This window comes from Poecilia reticulata, chromosome 10 (assembly GCF_904066995.2).
Source record: "Poecilia reticulata chromosome 10, P_reticulata-male-v2, whole genome shotgun sequence".
NCBI classification, from domain to species: Eukaryota; Metazoa; Chordata; class Actinopteri; order Cyprinodontiformes; family Poeciliidae; genus Poecilia; species Poecilia reticulata.
The window spans coordinates 16406518-16423259 of record NC_088839.1 but is presented as its reverse complement, the minus strand read 5'-3'; the positions used below and the strand labels follow the sequence as shown (position 1 = coordinate 16423259).

Here is a 16742-nt window from a genome sequence, read left to right as displayed (position 1 = left end):
TTCAGGACGTTGTAGGAAATCGGGGGTAAAGAGACAAAGGGATGTCTGAAGAAGATTTATCTTTTTCCAAGTCACTTTGAGGACCAAAACCTCACCATTGTGACTCACTCGCCATCCAGTGAAGCTCCTTTTGGTTCTTCAAACTCATTGGTGATTCTCAGTGTTTTCCTTTTCTTTCCCCTCCCCTGTCATCCTTCCCTTTACTTGTGTTATTTTCTCCCTCTCGCATCTCAAGCCCCCACAGCCCCCCCCATTACGTGACAGCTGCAGGAATTGGTGATGGAGTGAGTGTGTGTGTCTTATTGTTTGTCATGAAAATGGGATTTCGGCAGATGGATGGAGGGATTGTGGTGGAGAAATGCAATCTAAAAGAAAGCAGCGCCGAAAAGGATGGATTGTTATTTTTACAGGCTTCCTTTATCTTGAGCAGCGAGGTGGGGAGGTGGTGTTACTGAATTTGTTGTAAATATCTGTTTGTCCGTCCGTCCGTCCGTCTGTCCCAGCCTTCCCTCACAGATCTACTCTAATCAGCCTCAGATTAGGGGGTGTTTATGTCGGTGCCAAGGTTCATCACACACATTTTAATGCAAACTGAAATTGTCTCCTAATTAAGGGCAGTACTGAATTTGTCTTACATCGAGTTTAAGCCTGAATGATGGAGAGAACGAGGATTGATGCTGTTGTAGAAAAGTGTTTTACCTGCTTGACTTCTGTCACATTAATTTCCACCTGTTTTTGTTCAGATTAAACTATAATTATGTGTTCAGTTTACTGAGAGCATGGTTCTTGGGGTAAACAGTGTTTTTGTCAGGAGAAACAAAAGTCTATTTGCTACTATTAATAAATAGTAGCGAATGATTAGACTTTTTTTTTTTACCTCTTAAATCCTTGATTACAGCCTCTTTTTTATGTTCCAAATTCTGATGCTTTATTTATTTATTTATTTCTTGCTAACTCTTTCTACACTTTTCAGAACAGACGGTCCTCAAACTATCTACCAGACAGCAGGTTCGAAAGTTTGTACACTTGGAGGTGGCAGAGATTTTTCAGTTTCACATTAGATCAACAAGGCAAAATGGTAAACAGATGGGGATAGCAGTAAGTGAAGAAAAATTTCTCTATGCGTCACACTGCATTCCCATGGAAACAGTTAAATGATTGTTGTCGTGTGATATGTGCAATCAATCCTCCGGGTTTACTGATAGCCACAGGTTGCAGCTGGATTTGAACCTTTGCAGCAGAGCCACAAATATCCCACCTGCACATTTAGATTCAGAAACCTATTTTTGAAACCAAACACCTCTTACCTGTCATATTTCATTCAGTGCTGTTCATTCCTGGACATTCACATCCTGCAAAAATAAAAAAATGATGGAAAAATATGCAAAAAGTAAAGTGCAGTGTTTTAGAATAATTGCGCTGGAGGTTGTACTAAATATCAGTGGCTTTCCTTTAAACAATTGCGATTAAAAACTGCTGCAGATTTGCTGCCAAAGGTGTAAAAACAAGTTCACAACGATGCCTTGTGTTTAGTGGAGGGATTGTAGTAACCACTAGCGGAACAAGTCGGCGTTGGGCTGGGGTCAGGACTAATGACCGGGCCCTTTATATCCAAATAATAAAGCTCAAATTGCTAACTGTAACTATCCTGGCTTTCCTGGCTGTGTCTGCAGTTTTGGCGGGCCTGAATTGCTGCCAACAAAAAAGTCCAGTTCATCTCCAAGACGACTAATAAAATATGCGTCCAGTTTTTGGCTTTTCCTTCCTCTTTTTTCCATTCTTTTCACTTTCCCGATCCATGGAGCTCCACTCATGTTAACTTTGTCCATAAAAATGCTCTGGCTAGTTTGCCATCTGTTGCCAAGTGACTGATGACGTTGGTGAACGGCTGGTAACAAGTTTAACCCAGAATACACTTGGAGACAATGTGGGCTATCCACTTGTAATTTTGCGTGTCATAAAGTTAAATGTAAGAGTGAAAATAAAGCCAGTCATGTAGCAGAATATTTTATTCAATATTTTACACTTGCTACATCAGTAAAATCAATTGGTCGTGTGCAGGTTTTAGAAACCATGAGTCAAGCCTCACTGGGCAACCTATACAACCCTCTCTTGTCAGATGTGATAGAGGATTGGATCCCTGAAATCTTAATTTATCTGCCATCCATGTGATTATTGAGTCTGATATACTTGATACACAACATGGAAAGAAACAAAGTGTTTAAAACACATTCAGTGTTGTAGCCCCTCCACTCTCCCTCCACTCAACTTTACTGGATTTATAAAATGTTCCTGACAAGGCCAGAAATTTCACTGAATACATTATTAATATTCTTGAGAATTTAATAGTTACAAATGTGTTCATCGCGTGAGCAGAATAAGCCTTTTTGGTGAATGAATTTGATAAGACTGGTGCACACTAACTCACACCCACAGCTTCGGCTCTGGGTTTACAGAAGAACTGTGAAATTGGTACTCAATCAGGCAATTCACTGCTGCTGCAGAGGGTGCTGGGACAAACTTTGTTACATACTCATTAATAAGGTAGGATTGGCAAAATCAGTTGAATTCACTAATTAATCAGACTAAATGTAACTATTTCTCAAGAGTTAGGGTTTTATATACTAATCAGTTATATCAGCTTGTTGTCTGGGTTTTTTTTTTTTTTTTTGGTGTTGGTTTAAAATCAGCATTTAAAAAAATTGGAGCACTGCAGAAATGGCAGCAGCAAAATACTGTCTCAGATAAAAAAAATTATTATTATTATTATTATTATTATTATTATTATTATTATTATTATTATTATTTGTCTCACTGTTCTTTAATTCATTTACACTTGTGAACATTTCATTTTGCACTGGTTTCTTAGTTGTGAAAAAAAAACATCCAACCATCAGGATTTACCAATCACTTTAATTTATATCTATTCTGTGGACTAATAAATGTTACAGATTCTACTATCACTATGACATTTCATTTAATAGAAGAGAAAAACAACATTTTCTTAAATAAATTCAGGTAGTAAGGATTTAACAATGCAGAACATTTATTTTCAGACATAATAATTTCAGACAGGTTTTTGTTAAACCTCTTTGGGAATGTTTCCATTCATAACAAGTGTTATTTTACTTCTTGACCTCTGTGGTTAGTTTACTTTAGCTTCAGGTTTGTGGTTCTTTTACTTTGCAGCTTGTTGCCTTTGTTTGAGATTATTTCTGAGCTTTTCTAGTTGATCAAGCTGCTATTCGTTCTTCAATTAAACTAATTTAAAGCGTAACCTTTCCACTTTTGCACTGGAAAAACCCAAATTGTGCCTGAAGCTGAGAATTTTGACGGATGTCAAACGTTGCACCATATTTGTAAGCTGAATGTATGTATGAATCATGAATGTGTGTGTTTGAAATCCACTTCAGCTGTTTTCTTTTTGTGGCTGTCAGCAAAGGTTAGTGAATTGTCACCATGGCACTGAGATGTAATTTGATCTGTCATCTCCCCTGCTGCAGCACTGCTGTCACAGCAAACATCAACACTTTTCCATGTAAAACACTGACTCAAGCTGGCACACAGAGATTCAGCAGGTGAAAATCCCATGTCTGTGCTGATTATGGTCAGTGAATTTTTTTTAAAGGGCAAATACTTCATTTTGTGTCAGCTTCTGTGAAGCAAAGGCATCGCAAGAAAAATCAAAGAGACCTGTTGGAGCCTGAACGGAATAAATCCGCTAACTAAATTAGATTTTTTTTTCTTTTTTTCTGGAATGTCTGCCTCCCGGCCCCACAGGGAGTACACACGATTACAGACTGTGCTGTCCTCTTTTCTGCCTCCACACTTCCTGTGCTCTACCAACACATGCCAATTGTGTAGAAATTTTTTTTGAGCTCTTAGCAGTGTGGAGAGACATTGAAGATCAGTTTTGGTGTGTTTTAAAAAGTCAGCTTTTTCTGGTTTTGTACTCTTATTTATTTATTTTTATTGTGTAACAGTGGATCAGGAGGAAGGTTGTCGGTTCCCGCTCTGGTCGTCTCATTCAATCATACTTCATCCTTCTTGCTCAGAGGATATGTTGGCAGTAATTAAATATCAGCCTCGCTTCTGCCAGTCTGCTCCTGGGCAGCTGTGGCTGCAATGCAGCTTATCGCTAACGGTGTATAAATGGGTGAATTGCTGATTGTAGTCTTTGGAGTTCCTCGGACTTAATAGAGAGCTACGCAAATGCAGGGCATTATTTTGCAATGGTGTGTTACAAAATTGGAAAAATAAGAAACTGCTAAATTTTCAGCAACAAAAACATCTAAGGAAATATGACTCTCTAGAAGTTCCTTTCACAACACTATGATACCATCACAGTGACTTCAGTGATGGCTAGCCCATTTGTACTTCGATTAAAGATAGGATGTGGTGATGCATCCCGTCCCTTCATGCACCCCCACTCAGGACTCTGAGACATTACCTTCAAAACAATAAATCATGAGCTTGCTGTAATAGTTAATTGCGTGCTTAAAATTATTTTTGAAACACTTCATCACAAGTAATGAAAAGCCTGTCTTGTATTTTTCATTACTTTCCAAAAAACTGTAAATACCACTGAAAGTTGCTCTTTATAAAATCTTATTTTTCCTAAATCTTAATTCTTTGTCAGCTCACAATAAAATTGTCAGTTTGTTTTGTAAAAAAAAAACAAAAAAAAAACAAGAAATTGATTGTTTAAACATTACCTTTCTTTTATTTTAAGGTTCACTGAGAACATAATGTATTTCGAGCTTTAATTTTCACAAGGTGAAAAAAAGAAATTAATTATGTCAACGTTCAAGCTAACCAGGCATTTGTGACGTATCTCATATCCAGTGCTCAGTTAAGGCTTTATTTGTAAAACTAGAAGTTCTTTAGTCGCTGTTGCTGAGGCGACAACAAATTATAAACCCATAAGAGACACTTGAGTAACTCTGATGTTTTGATAAGCTCAGCACAAAACACTGCAGAAGTATTTTAATTATTCTGAAAAAAAATATATAGTGGAATGTTGCTCATTTACCTAAACAAAGTATGAATTACAAGAATGATCCTGGTTTTTTTTTAAACGTCAAACAAATCAATCAGGATGGAGGGAAAATGGCTGAATTTCTTATTGCTGCAGCCCCCCTGTTAATATTCATAATGAATAGATTTTAAAGCATTATCCAGCATTGGATATAAGCTCTCTGAGTTAGTTTTGCTGAAAGGAGCTGTTTTTCTCATACTTATTACACAACCTAATAACATATTTAACCTAATACCACACTAACAGCGTAGGTCATTGTGTGAGTGATGCCCTGGGTGAGCCTATCCTTCTGTGTATAATTTCCCCTGAGTGATCCACACACACACATTCACACACTGCCCAGAAGAAGACCAAATATGATTCAATTGAGCTTTGTTGGTTTCGGAAATGTTTTTTGGCACAATAAAGATTTGATAGATTTCAAGTTATGTTTTGCAGAATCTCTGTTTATTGTAGAGTATTGCAGTTCAGCGTTGACCAACATTAGTGTGTTAGGCTTATAATTAGCTGATCAAATGCAAGCCAGCCTCCCTCAAACATGCCCTGTAATTTAATTGAATTAGAACCTGCAAATCAGATTTGCATCATTAGCCGTTGATTATGACGCTGAAGTACCGATATATTCTTACACTCTACCCAACAAATTGGGGTATCCGTTCCTAATTCTCTCTACATGTCCTCAGGAGAAAACTTGGTGGGGTTCAAAAGACAGATGACTTTCTATTTTCGTCTTGAGGCTTTTTGCATCTCCTATGCCATGCCACCCTGAGGGCTGAGCTGCATCGCTCTCATCAAAAACTGATGCTGAATGTTAATGAGAATAAACGTTTCATCGGAAATCACAAATAAAGTAAGCAAACATTTGACACGTTGACACGGGTGACAATTTTTATTCCCCTCAAAATGGTGAGCTACTGATACTTTATACCAGGGATGTCCAAACTGTGGCCAGGGGACCATTTTCAGGCCTTGGGATGCTTGACTTTAAATCAAGAATCAAAACATTTAGTTTAGAAAGATTGTTTTTTGTCTTGGAAAAAATGGTAGGAAACTTTATATTGAAATGTTTGAGACACTTTTTATTCAACTCTCATCCAACATAAACCACAGATCATTAAAACACAGACAAAATGAATGGTAACTCAGTGCATTGTAAACAGTTATTGGATAAAATCATACCAGAGGAGCTTCTTATCTCTTTTCTTATGCCTCAACGATGCATTTTTTTCTATCGTTGAGAATATGTTCATAACTACAGATAACTTAACAACTCTGAATCCAAGAGGAAGAGGAATCATGGAGGTTCTTTCTTTAACATGGTAACATGTCTCCCTCGTCATGTTCCAGCTACCAGCTAATGTTGATCAAAGGAGTTCCTGTATGCACCAATCATTGGCCAGAGAAATTTACCTGGCCCTTGTGCAGCTTCACCCATTTACACTGATGCATCAAGCTGCTCTTTTGCATAATAATGCACTCTGAAATTACTTTTAAATCTATGTAGGTAGTTCTGAGCCAAGTGACATCTTCTGCTCAAAGCAGGCATTAAAAACAGTAAAGGCTTTCTCACTTGTAAAATGATAGTAAGCTGCTTCTTCTGAAGTCTGCCTTAATCACCAGGCGCCACTGAACCCAACACCTCCTAACCATGAATGAAGGTTAAATGTTTGGTTCTTGTCAGTGTCGACGTGTTCAAACTCATATGAGCGTTGCTAAGGAGGCTGAAACTGAGATAGTGGGTTCATCAGCTAGTAGGTATAAACTAGTATAGTAGGTATAAAATCAGGTTATAGTGAGCTATAACCTGATTTTGTTGCACTTTTAAACATTAAATCTTGTGTTTTGCTGTTTATTTAGGCTTAAACCAAACAGAGCTAAAACTGAACTTTTTAGCAGACTTGTCTCTTTTCTAAATATCCTGCAATCCTCTGACATATGCTACACAATTCTCTTAGATTGTAATAAGAATTTAATTGCTGTCGCACGAATCCTTAACCCACATGTGCAATGTGTTCTGATGTGGAAAAAGGTGGAAAAACAGGATCCTTTTAAAGGTTGAAACTTTTAACGGGCTTTCCTCTGTCCCTATCATATTTATCTCTACCTGTCTCTGAGACCGAGCACAGAGTCTATTACTGATCATTATCTGGACTAACCTTAACTCACTGCCTGTGGGATTGCTCTGGGAGGTTGATAGCTTCGGGCACAGAAAAAAAAAAAAAATCAGACATACCCTTGTATCTTTTTAATGAATCTGACCTTCTTTCCTCTTCATATCTACCTGACTTTTGCAGTTCGTTTTTCTTTCTCCCTCTGTTACCTTGTTAAGAAGTGTCATCCTGTATCTCTGCGTCCTATCATCTGATCTCCCTCCCTACCTTTCATTTTGATCTTATCAGACAACTGAAGTCTCAAGGTGATTACCGCCCACTTTTTCTATTTGGAGTAGAGCAACTCTGTCTTTTCTATTCCAAACTTTGTTGATTACAAAGTTACATGACAAAAACGCCGCTGACAAATTCAAGGCCTGTCTCCTGATGGTGTTTTGAATGGTGTTGTTTGAAGCAGGCACACATTTGTAGAGATACAGAGTCTGGATAACTGAACTGCAAAAAAAAAAACTTCCACAAAGTTTAATATTTAAATGATTGATGCGACTAGGGATGATGCAATTTTGGCTGCTGTAGTTTGTCAGTCTGACCTGTTTATCAGCATAAAAAAGCAACTGAAACCGGTTCAGCCTCTCAAAATAGTCCAGAATTTCATGGATTGGCAAGATGCAAACCCCTCCAGCCCATCCCATTTCTTATGGATCCCAGTTTGTAGACATAAAAGAGAGTGCATTCACATGTGTGGTGATAAGAGAGGAGGATAGAAGATCAGTCCAAGTTATGAAATGAGTGTTTTATATGTGATTTAGAGCTGCAGTTCCCACAAAATGTCTTTTTTGAATGAGGCAGCTGCTTTTCACCTACGGCCACAGAAGTGTTTGCATACATACAGAATGCATTTCATAGAATTCAAGTACAACTTTGACAGCTTCGACTTGCCTTGGAAGTTGACGAAACAAAATGTGTTTTTCAACAACAGCGAGACCACTTTTGGACTTGAGCTTTTAACCCACGTCATCAACATTTTAAAGATTGACTTTAAACGTTAACGACTGCAGCTTTAAGAGAAGATTTCTGGCTGCTTTCTATTCTTCTTCTTTGGTTCCTCACTTTGTTGCAGATTTCTGAGGATTAACACTTAAACTGATAGAAACAACAAAGGTAAACAGAGATCAGAAAATCTTTTGTTTTCCTACAGCTGGGTATAATCTTTTAACACTGTTTCATCACCTTTGGATATCTACCGCAGCAGAGTCATTGCTGGTGCTGCTGCTGGTGGTTGCCATGGTGAACTGATCAGAAATTCACACTAGTTCAGCTTGTTTATGTTCCATGTTCATAGCTGATCAATGCTTTCCTGCACCATATTAGATTCCGAGTCTTGTTTCAGATAATGCCTTTGTGAGATGAAATCGTAATAATGGTAGAAATAATGTAAAATTATTTGTATCAGTCAGTTTAGTCCTATGGAAAGGTTTATCATGACCAAGGTATCATACAAGAAGCCTCCTGTGATGGATAAAATCAGGAAACACTTGGAATAACTTTGAGAAACATATCAATTTAACAAATTACATAGTGATGGTATCATTTGAAACATTTTAAAAATGCCGTGGAACTCATTTTCCATACTATACTGTATATCTCTTTGAATCAAATATAAAACAAATGTAAAACTGCTAAGCAAGATGGAAAATCTTAAGCTTCCGATGGTTTGGAGAAGTGGCTTAAATTAAAACAAAAGAGCAGCCAAAAGAAAATTAATTATTTTCTAAATTAGATAATTAAGATGTACGGAGTATTAAATGCATTAACTTTTCTTGATGCATTAGTGATTTTAACTGAAAAACATGCTTAGCGTCAAATAAAGGGGGAACTTTTAAAGCTTATTTCTCAGACTGAAATGTCAAACCTCCCTGGAAAAAATATTCAGACACTCAGAGAACAAAGTCTGAAGTCCAAGAGAATTTACTCAAAACACTAAAAAGAAGAAACTCTCAAGTTCCCATCAGTTGGGGATGTTTGAAGAGAAGTGGGGAAATAAATCTCTCAAAGTAATGAAGGTAAGAGAAACATAAGAGTGAGAATTATCAAAGTGGTTTTCTAGGTCCAAAAAAAGAAATAAGGTTGTGCACCGGGTGTGATAAATGAAACTTGCAGAACTGATGAAATAAAAAGTAGGAAAGAAGATAGGAACATTCACCAGAGGGGATTTGGCAGGCCTTAAAAATGAAGAACTAGAAGTACAAACTGGTTTTGATGTAATGATGTGGAGATAAAAAAAACAAACCATTAAATGGGTTTGGTTTTAGAAATAATTTTTTGAATTCTTGTTTGCCGTTTTGTCCTCTGCTCTATAGTACGGAAGTAAATACATTGATATATAAAGACATAAACTGTGAAATAGAAAATTTTATCTGGATGTTCTTGAAGGATTATAATACTCAAACTTGCACAGAGAGCCCACCTTGTAATTCCAGAGGTAATGTCACTCTGAGCGCCTGGGAGATAAATGTTATCTGTCCTCTGATGCAGCTCCTGTCTGTTACCTCGGGCCTTCGCTGTTTTATGGAAACTGTCTTGCAGAGGCTCAAACTATTACTGAGAAATACAGTGTGTGTCTCCGTCTGTGAATATGCAGGGCACAACTTAAAAATAGGACAAGAAGTAGGACCCAACAGGAAAAGAAAGTCCATATACATAATGAGTAAAGTTCTTAGTATAACTTTTTTTATGTTTTCTTGGCATGTTTGTGTGCTGTAGTTTTCTTCGATGTCCTTCTGAAGACGTTTTGATTCTGTTCTTTTGGTCTGTGTGTGTGAACAGCATGCATGAACCTCATATGTAGGGTGTCTCGCAAAAAAGTGTTCATACATCTAAACTTTTTAAACAATATTCCACATTATAACATTTCAACCATAAACATGAATGCATGTTATTGGAAATTTAGTTGATAGATCAATACAAGGGAAAGTGTGACTGTTAAGTAGGAGGAAAAGAGGCATGTGTTTTTTGTTTTTGTTTTCCTTTTTTTAAATAGAAAGTTTAAAGAGGACCAGATTGGATTTGCATTAAGATTGTTTGCAAAGACAGTAGCCAAACTGTTCAATCCCTAATTGTGAATAGCTGAAGAGTCACCACACTACAAAAGACTTGCAGCTGTAATTGCAGGTAAAAAAGAAAGTATCAACTCGGGTGGGCCGAGTAGAGATGTTCTGAATTGTAAAACAAGCGACAAAAGCCATCCGTATGAAAATAAACCTTCAGTGTGTATCGAGGGTTTTTTGATAGAAAACTCAGATCCCGACCCCTCTTCCCCCTTTGCACTGTACGGCATGACAAACTTTCAGAGATTAGACTGGCAGGCTCTGTTCCAGCTGGAGAATGAGTCTGCCCTTTGGACTCATCTATCAAGCTCTAAAAAGAAAAAAAGAGCGAGTCGAAAAAAATCTGTCAATCACACGCAGGATAAGGAGAAAGAAGACAGGAAAAACAAGGCAGACTCTGCTTGATTTGTAGGCAGACTTTGTCAGTCTAACTGAAACAACCAGGGTTTTTATTTAGTTGTTTGTTTATATTTTGTTATCAGAGATGTCATTAAATACATGGTTCTGCTGGCGCTCCGTGTGGGTAGAATGATGAACAGAAACATCAACATGCATGGCCCTGCTGCCGCAGCCGTCTTTACTGTTGCACGGAGGAGTGAGATCTAGGATAAATGTACAGACACGCATTTATCTACAAAAATGCAACCACCACTGAAAGATTGCCATTTATTTATTTATTTATTTTTTTTTTTTTTTTGAGCCGAGAGGAAACGAATTTCAAATAAATCCGTGTTACGTCTGTGTTCAACTGGGTTTCCCATAAAATCATTTATTTGATCAGGGGGGGTTCAACTCCAAATGGGTGGAAATAAAAGCAGACAAGCAAACAACAAAATAGCTGCCGAATTTGTATGTCTAACAGTCGGGAGATAGCAGAAGCTTAGTGTGTGTTATCAGCCCTCTGTGTTTGCTCGGGGAGAATAAACAAAAGAAGGAAAACATTCATAAAGTGAATCTCTGATAAGCAGTGAGTAACGATAAGTTATTTTCTGCAGTGATAGCAGCAGCAAGAGTGACTGCATTCCTTCTCATTATTTGGTGCTTTTATGTGGTTTTGTGTGCAGGCTGCTCAGACGCAGAGCTCCACAGTCTGGCTGCCAGACTGAAGGACTGGTTTGGAGTCCTACACCTTGACGCCAACAGAGACCTCAAATCCTCTGACAGTTTTGACTCCACCGCCGGACGTGAGCGCTTTCCTTCCCCTCTGTGATATTTTTTTCTCTCTCTTTGTGCATAAATGTATCAACTATTTCTGACAAGCACACACACACACACACACACACACGCACCCCCCCCCCACACACACACACACACATGGAGGCCCCTTCAACACACGAGAGATGATGTTGATGCTGACAGTGACCCTGCTGTGTTCCCTGTTATGTCAGCATGTCTTAACACATCTCAGCCCCGTCACTGTCAACGCTTGCTTTCGGCTCGGATCTCGCTTTGCTGCTCATAAAAAGAAATGATCCAGACGTAGTTTTGTACTTCCAATTGTTAATTCTTTTGTTTCCTCCTCCTCCAGATTTTGACACCAGCATATTACCCATTTGTAAGGACTCGCTGGGCTGGATGTTCAACAAGCTCGACATGAACTTCGACCTGCTGCTGGACCAATCGGAGCTGAATGCCATCTATTTAGACAAGTATGAGCTGTGCATGAAACCTCTCTTCAACTCCTGCGACTCCTTTAAGGATGGCAAGCTGTCCAACAACGAGTGGTGCTACTGTTTCCAGAAGCCTGAAGGTAAATGAGGGGAGCGATAACATGTTGACTTGAAAGTTCACACACATAAAGGAATCAAAGTGAAAAGAGTCTTAATTTACTCTGAAGAGTTTACTTGAATATTAAAAAAAAACTTTCCACCAGTCAGACTAGTTTCAAACCAGAATGTTCAAATGTTGATATATTGCTTCCTCCTTGGAAAACCTCATTATAAAGTGAAGGCAATTGTGATGCTTTTGCAGCCTTAACTTTTTTGTAAATAGGAAAGTAATTTCATTATATAGATTTTCTTGCCCTTTTCCTGGTCATTTCAAACACGCCACTTCACCAAGTGTCACATGCACCACAATGTTTCCTCATAATCTGTAGTTTCCTTGTAGAAATGGAAATCCTGGTGAGGAATAAATGAGAACACCTCCACATTTATTCAAGCTCTTGCTGCTATTATAAAATAAAAAAAAATAAATAAAAAGCATAACTAAGCAATTAGAAACAGACTGAACTCGTACAACCTTTATGAGATTTATGCCAGGAGACAACCTTTCCAAGAAAAACACGAAGAGCAGACTAAAGTTTTGCCAGATCGAACATATACAAAGGTAGTGCTTTTTATAAATTTGTGTCGAAAGTTCAATGTAGAATAGAAGCATTTTGACACCAGAACCAGACGATGTGTTTGCAATAAACCAAATAAAGCATTCCAGAAAAATAACCTCAAACCAGCAGTGAAGCCGAGAGCTTGAAGTGACCTGGCCATCATAATACAGTTCCCCAGGAACTGATGAGGACAGGAAAGTGTATATGAGAATTGGGAAAATGTGGGAACATCTGTGACAATTTAGACCTAAAGCAGAACATAAGAGTGTCACTGGAGATATTTCAGCTGAAGGGGTTTAGACTAGTTCCTAGGCAGTCGGGTGACTGAATGTTGCCCTCAGAAAAAAAGTTACACTATACATCTTGTTTTATGTCTTTTAATAAAAACCATCGAGTGAGCAACAGTTCCAGCCTGGCCACCCTTATTAAAATTTTCTGTCTCTGCCACTGAGTTTGACTAAAGTAGCAGGATAGGTCAGAGGAAGTTTGGGATGATCGCAGAAACAAAATAAAAGACAAAGAAGGAGCGTTGCATCTGATGATCTGTTTTGTGAATTGGTTTAATGAAGCCATCTTGCATCCTCTCTCACTGCAGGACTTCCTTGTCAGACTGAGAAAAGCAGGATCCAGAATCAGAGTCGAAGAAAGAGCCTCATAGGTCAGTGTTAAAAAATACGATAGCTATCATCCGACTTTTGATGTCCTTCATTAAAACACACACATATGCACTAGAACAACAAACATATTCCTATCTTTTAAATTTCAAAAAAAATCTCAGCAATGGATTTTAAAAGCATGTCAGCAAGCATTTTTGTTTAAATGCCACTGTTAGAATTGGGTAGATTTTTATATTGTTCCTGCTCACAGTGGAAAAATAAGCTGCGACTGGGTCAAATGAAGGTAACAGAGAACCGGTGTGTGTTTGCGAAAGAGTGAGTGTGGATGCGTGTTTGTGTCTGTGTTATTGAGAGTGACTGTGTCCACTTAAGCAGGATGTATGGTTGTTGTCCTGCAACCTTCACAGGAGTAATTGATTGTTAAACTCCCCCTGTGAATACACAAGAACTTTAGTTCCTACTTCCGGACAAAAACGCAGTACCCTTTCCCCTAGCAGCAACCGAATTATACAGTATGTTCCATCCTCACAAACTTAATGTTCTTTTCTCTTTTCCTTCACTTAACTTTATTTTCTTTCCAATTTGTCTTCTGGGTTTTTTTTTTTTTTACTTTTTCTTGTTGTTTTCTTCCTTTTTAAATGCTTGTAGGTTCCTATATTCCTCGCTGCACTGAGGAGGGCTACTACAAACCAACCCAGTGTCATGGCAACACCGGCCAGTGTTGGTGTGTGGACAAATATGGCAACGAGATCGCTGGATCCAGAAAACAGGGCAACCCTAACTGCGGTAAAACCATTACTCATAAACTATGTATTACACTAACATATGCACACTATTAATCTTTCTGAAGCAGAACGACTGCATGATTGGTGGTCTTTCTGACCCAATCTCTGTTTGTTTTTGTGTTGATGGTCAGATTCAGGTGGAAACACAAGATCCGTCTTTCTGTCTCCTTTTGCATTATTATTAAACAACTCTGAACTATAATGTTTAGATAGCAATATGTCTCGAAAAGCTATCAAAAATCAATACAAGTTTTTTTTCTGAAATTATTCCATATTTCCAGGAGAATGTTGTTTGTTACATACGACGCATCATTTCTTTATGTTTCTCTTTCTTCTGAATCAACACAAATTTACACTTTATCTAAACATCTATTTAAACCTTAAACAGAATAATTTTATGATGTAATTTTGATTTCTAATATCTAACAGTAAGTCTGGAAAAATAAAGTTCTTCTAATTTTGTTCTTAGATTTTAGCACCAAAACTGACACGACAGAACAGGAAGTGAAGGCATTTACTTTAATTGGAGCTGGGTTACCACACCTAACACAAACCTGGCTGGATCTCCGCAAGTGTACAGATTGGAAAATTGGAGTGGAAAATTAGGCACAAGAAGCTGCTCAATTTGAAACGTCGCTCTGAGGCAGGCAGGTGGTACTGGTGTCTTCTGGTAATGGACTTGGGATGTATGAAGTTTCTAGATCCACAGTAGACATTAGATTTTTGCTGCTATTAAAAATGTAATATTCCCCTTTACAAGTTAAGGTTTAAGTTGCTGAGATTGCAAAGCGTGTACGGATGGGAAAACAAAAAATAATCTTGCAGGAACTTTTCACCTAAGCAAGCTCATGTAGAAACGGCGTTGTTTTGTTTAGATCTGTTGCTGCATGGGAATATTTAGTTCGACCTGGAGGAAAGCAGTTGAATTAGTTTATATTTCAAGAAAGGCAGGTCATGATGCACTTTACTTTTTCTAGTATAGAGAATGGACTGTGATGTGTCTCAAAGTCAAACAATACATAGAAAGCAGCTACTGTAGGTTTGCTTTGCTGCTTTGTTCTGCGAGACTCTCACTCTGTACTTATTTCTCACCTCTATCTAGACATCAGTTATCATATCGGCCGTTCCTCTAGAGCCACTCGCACAGTTTCTGCGATGTCCCATTTCATCTACTTCTTAAATCTTTTCCCACTTTCATCTTGCAAGTCAAATAGAAATATTTGTCACTCACCGGGGATAGCAATGTGAAAAAGAAAGTCTTCGAAATGTGATCTAGGAACAGCAACGGAGTCACACTTTGGGGAGGAGAGTAATGAGACTGAAATATAAATAGGAAAATGTTTTTACATTTTAAAACCACACTTTACATGCCAGCAGTCGGGAGTCAAAGAAAGCAGTTTAAAAAAAAAAAACAAGAAAAAAAAACGACACTTTGGTATAAATCAATTTTAGAGTGATTTTACTGTGTAAAAAAAAAACACAAAACAGAATAATTAACAAGCAAAAATTCAGGCAGACATAGCGATTACCAATCAAACGGTGGACTCAGAAGAACAGATCACAGCTCAGTCGAATGCCAGCCTAGACTAAGCCAGTAATTGCAGCTTCCAATATTGATAAGGTGTTTATCCAGTCACAGAACACACACAGATGCACACATAGACAAACACAGACAACAGAACTCCTTTTGTCTTTGGTGTAACAAGCTCATCAGACTCAGCCTGAATGGCTTCAGGCTATTGCAGCTTTGGAGTTCTCCCATTCCCCCATGCATACAGCAAGTCTCGCAGCTCTCCACTCATTTGGCTTAAATACAAGAAATGATGAGGTGGAAACAATGGGAGTGTGCGCCTGTACATCCCAACCTGTGAGGAACCTAATTTTGGAACATCAGTGGGAAATGCCATACTGTGCAAAACTACAGGGTCATCTCTCAGTTAATATATATTTTTTTTGCTTCTAAGAAGCCAGACTTTTAATGTGCTCTGGATCAGTGGTTCTCAAGGCTTTCTGAAGCTCCTTTCGAATTTGAATTTCTGCTGCTTATTCATTTCAGTTTCTGACCATTTTTAGTTAAAGCTTTTTTATGTAATTCAATACTCTCTAAATCTGATTTCTGAATCATTCAGGCAAAACAAGTTTAATTACCCAATTATTGGACCAAAGTTTTGTCTGCACATAACACATCTTAGGAAATAACCAGTTTAATATTTAATCATTTTTCAACTATAGCAGACTGTTTCAAATATGCAATTTCTTCAGTTGTATCTAAAAAGACAAAGATTTTCTTCAGAGGTCAAACAAAGATAAAACTATTTTTCCAAAACCAAGGAGATTTCCGGAGAACCTGTATGTAATGAGATCATGGAAAAGTAGATTTATTGAGGTAATTTAATGCAGAAAGTGATGTATGTATATTTTAAGGGTTTGTATTTGTTAATTTGATTATTACGTTTACAGCCAATGAAGACAAAATTCAGTTTCTCAGAAAGTTTTGATATAACCTAGGACCGACTTAAAAGTATATCTGTTGGGTGCTGTGGTGGTGCAGTGGCAAAAACCCATGTACTGAGGCCTTAGTCCTCATGCCGGCGGTCGCAGGCTTGATTCCCGGCCTGGTGACATTTGCCGCATGTCTTCCCCCTCTCTCATAACCCTCTTTCCTGTCAAACTACTTTCAAATAAAGGCCACTAGAGCCAACAAAACCTTTTAAAAAAAAGAAGTATATCTGTTTTAAAAGGTTATGTTGTGAGTTCT

The 16742-nt window shown here is 37.9% G+C and overlaps 1 protein-coding gene across 1 annotated transcript in view; it reads left to right on the top strand.

The window, feature by feature from the left end:
• spock1 (SPARC (osteonectin), cwcv and kazal like domains proteoglycan 1) overlaps window positions 1-16742 on the top strand; it is a 117004-nt gene that overhangs the window by 98528 nt on the left and 1734 nt on the right. The window contains exons 8-11 of the mRNA XM_081611400.1: window positions 11321-11440; window positions 11785-12006; window positions 13178-13240; window positions 13848-13985. Coding sequence (XP_081467526.1) covers window positions 11321-11440; window positions 11785-12006; window positions 13178-13240; window positions 13848-13985 — 543 coding nt within the window. The remainder of the gene's footprint in view (window positions 1-11320; window positions 11441-11784; window positions 12007-13177; window positions 13241-13847; window positions 13986-16742) is intronic.